Source organism: Glycine max, chromosome 15 (assembly GCF_000004515.6).
Source record: "Glycine max cultivar Williams 82 chromosome 15, Glycine_max_v4.0, whole genome shotgun sequence".
NCBI classification, from domain to species: Eukaryota; Viridiplantae; Streptophyta; class Magnoliopsida; order Fabales; family Fabaceae; genus Glycine; species Glycine max.
Genome location: NC_038251.2, coordinates 45,513,773 through 45,519,982, shown reverse-complemented (window position 1 = coordinate 45,519,982; position 6,210 = coordinate 45,513,773). Strand labels below are relative to the sequence as shown.

General features: G+C 31.8%; 1 protein-coding gene across 1 annotated transcript; it reads left to right on the top strand.

Annotated features, from left to right (window-relative positions):
* The first annotated feature begins 588 nt into the window (after positions 1 to 588).
* Positions 589 to 1,884, top strand: LOC100812061 (aspartic proteinase CDR1). The gene has a single exon (XM_003545800.5). It carries the CDS (start codon positions 589 to 591, stop codon positions 1,882 to 1,884), a length of 1,296 nt encoding a protein of 431 aa, XP_003545848.3.
* Positions 1,885 to 6,210: the final 4,326 nt, after the last annotated feature.

Genomic DNA, 6,210 nt, shown 5'->3' with positions numbered 1-6,210 from the left:
CTTTTATTCACTTAGTGATGACAATGATCTCTCGCTCTTGTTTTACTGTGTTGGTCATGACAATGATGACATTGCATGGTAGTCAGATCAAAGTTGGGGGCGATTATTTAATCTCATTCATTACTTGTTTGTAATTGTAAGACAATGACGTACCCTAATAATAGTTCTCTAAGAAGTTTCTTATTTGAAACATATCCTGTAGATCAATGTATATCATTTGAAAAGAAAATGACTAGTACATATAAGGAGTCAAATGTTTTTAATATATATAGATTTATTTGAAGAGTCAAATGCTTAATAAGCATATTATATTCATTGTACTTAATAACACCGTTTAACTTTATTATAAATTATTTTTAATATACTAAAATGAATACATTAAAAGTGCAATTGACTACCGAATGACAATAAATATTGTATTTATTAAATAAAATATACAGCCACATTAGACCACATAATTAAATAAAGTAACGATGCACAATTCCACAAACACTCTTTAGCATCATTAAAATCCTACAAAAGGGAACTACGAATGTGCTAGAAGTTACAAATTTGAATTCATTTTTATGCATCTTAGTGATGACAATAATGTCTCATTCTTCATGTCTCACTCTTGTTTTACTGTGTCTTTACAACATCTGTTTCTCAGAGGCTCTCAAGAGTGGCTTCAGTGTGGAGATCATCCATCGTGACTCATCACGATCACCATTCTATCGTGCAACAGAAACTCAATTCCAACGAGTTACCAATGCTGTGCGTCGTTCCATGAACCGTGCCAATCATTTCAACCAAATTTCTGTCTACTCAAATGCAGTTGAATCTCCTGTAACACTACTAGATGATGGTGACTACTTGATGAGCTATTCACTTGGAACCCCACCATTCCCAGTTTATGGTATTGTTGATACAGCTAGTGACATAATCTGGGTGCAGTGTCAACTTTGTGAAACCTGTTACAACGACACCAGTCCTATGTTTGATCCTTCATATTCCAAAACCTACAAAAATCTTCCTTGCTCTTCTACTACATGTAAATCAGTGCAAGGTACCTCTTGCTCCTCTGATGAAAGGAAAATTTGTGAGCACACTGTTAACTATAAGGATGGATCACACTCACAAGGAGATCTTATTGTTGAGACCGTTACTTTAGGTTCCTATAATGACCCTTTTGTCCATTTTCCAAGAACTGTGATAGGATGCATACGTAACACTAATGTGTCATTTGATAGCATTGGTATAGTTGGCCTTGGAGGAGGACCTGTGTCCCTTGTGCCTCAATTGAGTTCTTCAATAAGTAAGAAATTTTCCTACTGTTTGGCACCAATATCTGACAGATCTAGCAAACTCAAATTTGGAGATGCTGCAATGGTTTCTGGGGATGGGACTGTCTCAACACGGATAGTCTTTAAAGATTGGAAAAAGTTTTACTATCTAACCTTGGAAGCATTTAGTGTGGGAAACAATAGAATAGAGTTCAGAAGCTCCTCATCTAGATCTAGTGGAAAGGGAAATATCATAATTGACTCAGGTACAACATTCACTGTTTTGCCAGATGATGTTTACTCAAAGTTGGAATCAGCAGTAGCAGATGTGGTTAAATTAGAACGTGCTGAGGATCCACTTAAACAGTTCAGCCTTTGCTATAAAAGTACATATGATAAAGTAGATGTACCAGTGATCACGGCACATTTTAGTGGTGCAGATGTCAAGTTAAATGCCCTCAACACCTTTATTGTAGCAAGTCATAGGGTAGTATGCCTGGCTTTCCTATCAAGTCAATCTGGTGCCATCTTTGGGAACTTGGCTCAGCAAAACTTCTTGGTTGGATATGACCTACAAAGGAAAATAGTCTCCTTTAAGCCCACAGATTGCACTAAGCAGTGATTGATTGTTGTTTGCTTGTCTTAATTTAACTCAATTGATTATTAATAAAAGAAAAATGTTATTTGTACAACAATTTCTACAACAAAGATATATATATATATATATATATATATAATGAAATGTTATATATATTTTTCATTTATTTGTAGAAATGGAAGATAACTATCAGAGAATTTATCACAAACTCATGCTCCTATTAAACCAATATACAGCTAGACCATGCTAAATTGTAGGAGTGTTGCATAAGTTGTATGAATAACATAACTCATTACAAAATTATACCTTTATTTTTAGTTCCATCGACATCCTTGCTGATAATAACATAACTCATTACAAAGAGATATATATATATATATATATATATATATATATATATATATATATATATATATATATATATATAAAATGAAATGTTATATATATTTTTCATTTATTTGTAGAAATGGAAGATAACTATCAGAGAATTTATCACAAACTCATGCTCCTATTAAACCAATTTACAGCTAGAACATGCTAAATTGTAGGAGTGTTGTATAAGTTGTATGAATAACATAACTCATTACAAAATTTTACCTTTATTTTTAGTTCCATTGACATCCTTGCTGATAATACATATAAAACTAGTGTACCCCATTGCCCAGAGGCTTTTCGCTATGCGAAGGTAGTTTCCGGATTCGAACCTATGACCAACAAGTCACCAAGGCACAACTTTACCGCTGCACCATGAGAGAAAACAATGTTATTCTTGTTTACTAAATTAAAATTCATAATAAAAAATATTTTTGAAAATATAAATTACATTTTAGATTTATCATAAAAAATTATAGAGATACAAGGGTATTTTAACTATTTAATTTTATAAGAAAATTTGAGATTTCATTTAGAAATAAAGATGAAAATAATATATTAAAAGAGTTAAGATGTTAAGAAAACTTCTAAAAGCACTCGTTAAGAAAGAAAAAAAAATCCTTAAAACGCTCACATTGGAAAATAGTTCCCTGAAAAATGCTCTCATTATTATAATTTATATAGAGAAAGGATGCACTAAGAGTGTTCAGATTAATTTATCATCCTTCTCTATGTGTAAATAAGCTATCCTGATATTTGTTTATTACATGTAGGGAGTATGCTACAACCCTATGACATTCATCAAAAAGATTTTTATCTCTAATTATATGTGCAAAATTAATATAACGTTAAAATATTTATTTTACATCTTTGAAGCAAATAAATAAAATGAATTAAATTTAAATAACATCTCAGGGTGTCTGGTGTCTGTAGAATATTTTTATCATCCTTGGAGAATAATTTTAAAAATTATTTTTGAGGAAAAAGACTTCATACTATAAAATTCACAATGTACAAGATATAAGATGATCAAATTTATACGATAGTCATACAATATGCACAACACTCGAATGTAGTGTGAATTACACGTCAGTAAATCGTCACATGGATAAAAAAAAGGATAAGATAACTATTTGGTCCTTAAAATATACTGTCTTTAACAATTTCATACCTAACAGATAAAAATAAAATTAATCCTTATTGAATTTGTAAAAATAAAATTATTCCTTATTGAATTTAACTTGTAAAAATAAAATTAGTCTTTATTGAATTTGTAAAATGTGTGACAATTTAATTTTGTCATTAACCTTTGCCTATTAGAGTTACTGTGAGTGCACACATGTTACAATCATAGGTGAGGGTGTTGGGAAATCACGTTCCACGTGCTTCTTTTTATTTTATTCCTGTTGTATTTTTTGGAAATTTTGTTTTTTCTGACTTTGGTCTATTTTTCTTTCACATTCAATCCTTATCTTTGCAACCACCTTCAGTAACAAATTACTTATTCATCCTCTATCTCGTGTTCTAATAACAAATTGGTTGAGCTATGTGATGGACAGACTATAAATAGGATGGGGTACTCTCAGTTTTGTATCACCAAACTCATTTCTTTATCCAGAAAAATACATCATCTATTAAGAGCGAGTAAGGATCTGGAAGAACAAAACTGCCTTCAGGTTCATGTATGCGCCACTTCGCGTTCGACTTGCAATAGCTGGAGGTACGCTCGTAATATTTAGTTTCTGCTGTTTGATATGAATGTGCCATTTAAATTGATTTGCATGTTTATATCAGTACCTATTTAATTTACATTTGGTATCAGAGCCTGTTTGTACCTCTGCCTTGCTTGTTGGGTCGTTCCTATTATGCGTTTACGGAGTTTATTTTCTGAGTATATGAGTGTTATGTTTTAAGCCTCCTTAATTCGAAATAACATCAAAATTAGAAATGATATGAGTTTTCTAATTTTTCTATGATTTAAAATGTGTTTTTGGGTGTGTCTAAAATGCATATAATGGCGTGGGTTTTCGAAATCGGGTTCACAAGTATTAAACAGATCCTTATGACTCCGAAAATAAACCCTTGCCCTGCAGCATGAAATGACTTCCTTTGCCACTAAGTTATTGCGATTTATTTGTTTATTAGGTGCAATTCATGTATATTTATAACTATTGAAGGATAAATCATTTATGTGCAAGCTATTTAAAATTGTGTGTCTCTAAGTTATGTTGAACATGCAATATTATGTTAAATATTGGTATGCATTGGATTAGATCCTTTAAAGTTTATTACATGTTGAATGGATATACGTACAATATTATTTTGAATTGATATACATGTAATTTTTATGATTTAATATTGAGCACGTTTGCATTATTAAGTATGTTATGCAAAATTTTTTTTTGAATGTTAAGTGATTAATATAATTTTATTAAATTAGAGAGTAGCCATAACATCTTTAATTGAGTAAAATTATATGCAAAATTTATAATCACGTTACAAATATTAATTGTGATTAATGATATGTAATGTGATGAAATCTACCCACAGGAATTTTTTTATATTTGTATGATTAATTAGGATAAAATATTATATTATATTTCTTAATTTACCCACAGGAATTAAGGAAAAGAACATGATTTAATAGTTTTATCATAAAGTTGCATGATGAATCTAATTGAGTAGGACTTTAGTCCACAGGCAAGTTTTGTGTCAATAGATTCATATATCGAGACATGATTTGCATTGACAAAACATGACATTTGTTTAGTCTTAAATTTTCTTAATGAACATGTGTGTTTGTTTGTAGTTTCACAATCTATGAATATTTCTTGTGACCTTCCCATATTGAAAGGTGATAATTATAAGGTTTGGAAGGAAAGAATTCTCCTTCATTTGGGCTGGATGGATATTGACTATGCTATAAGGAAGGATGAGCCACCGACTATTAAAACTAGCGAACCTGATGCTGTTGACCTTTATGAAAAGTGGAAGAGATCTAATCGTCTCTCCAATATGTTCATAAAAACCAACATATCCGCTTGTATTCGGGGTTCAGTTGACCAGCATGATAAGGTCAGAGATCTGTTGAAAGCCATTGATGAACAGTTTACAACCTCTGAGAAGTCACTTGCTAGCACACTCAGTATGCAATTCTCTTCCATTAAGCTTACTGGAACGAGAGGTGTGCGTGAACATATCATGTGCTTAAGGGACATAGTGGCTCAGTTGAAAACCCTGGAAGTTACCATGTTTGAATCCTTCCTGGTACATTTCATTTTGTGCACCCTACCTCAACAGTATACACCCTTTAAAATCTCCTACAACACACATAAGGATAAATGGTCTATTAATGAACTGATGACCATGTGTGTTCAAGAAGAGGAGAGATTGATAATGGAAGAGGGTGAGAAGGTAAATTTGACTACTTCTACTTTTGGAAAGGATAGAAAGAAGTCTATAGGCACCAATAAAGGAAGGATTCCGACTCAACCAACAATTAAAAAGGAGTCAAAGTGTTTCTTCTGTAAAAAGAAAGGACACATAAAGAATGACTGCCCCAAATTTAAAAATTGGTTTGAGAAGAAAGGTACACCATTTACTTTCGTTTGTTATGAATCTAATATGATTAATGTGAATCATAATACATGGTGGATTAACTCTGGTTCTACAATCCATGTTTCTAATACCTTGCAGGGAATGGAAAGCCTAAGGAAGCCACTGGGAAGTGAGCAGTGCATCTACTCAGGGAGTAGGATGAGCTCTCATGTTGAGGCCATTGGAACATGCGTCATAGTTTTAAGTAGTGGCTTTAAATTACATTGGGAGAAATTTTTTATGTTCCTAGTTTTTGTAAAAACTTAATTTCTTTTTCTAAATTGCACCTTTGGGATTCTATTTTAATTTTACAGACTTTGGTTTTAATTTACTGAATAAATATGAAATTATTGGTTATGGTCAATTGGTTGATGGTCTTTA

Excerpts from the sequence above, each read along its gene's own strand:
- LOC100812061 (XM_003545800.5), top strand. The coding sequence starts at position 589 with ATGTCTCATTCTTCATGTCTCACTCTTGTTTTACTGTGTCTTTACAAC.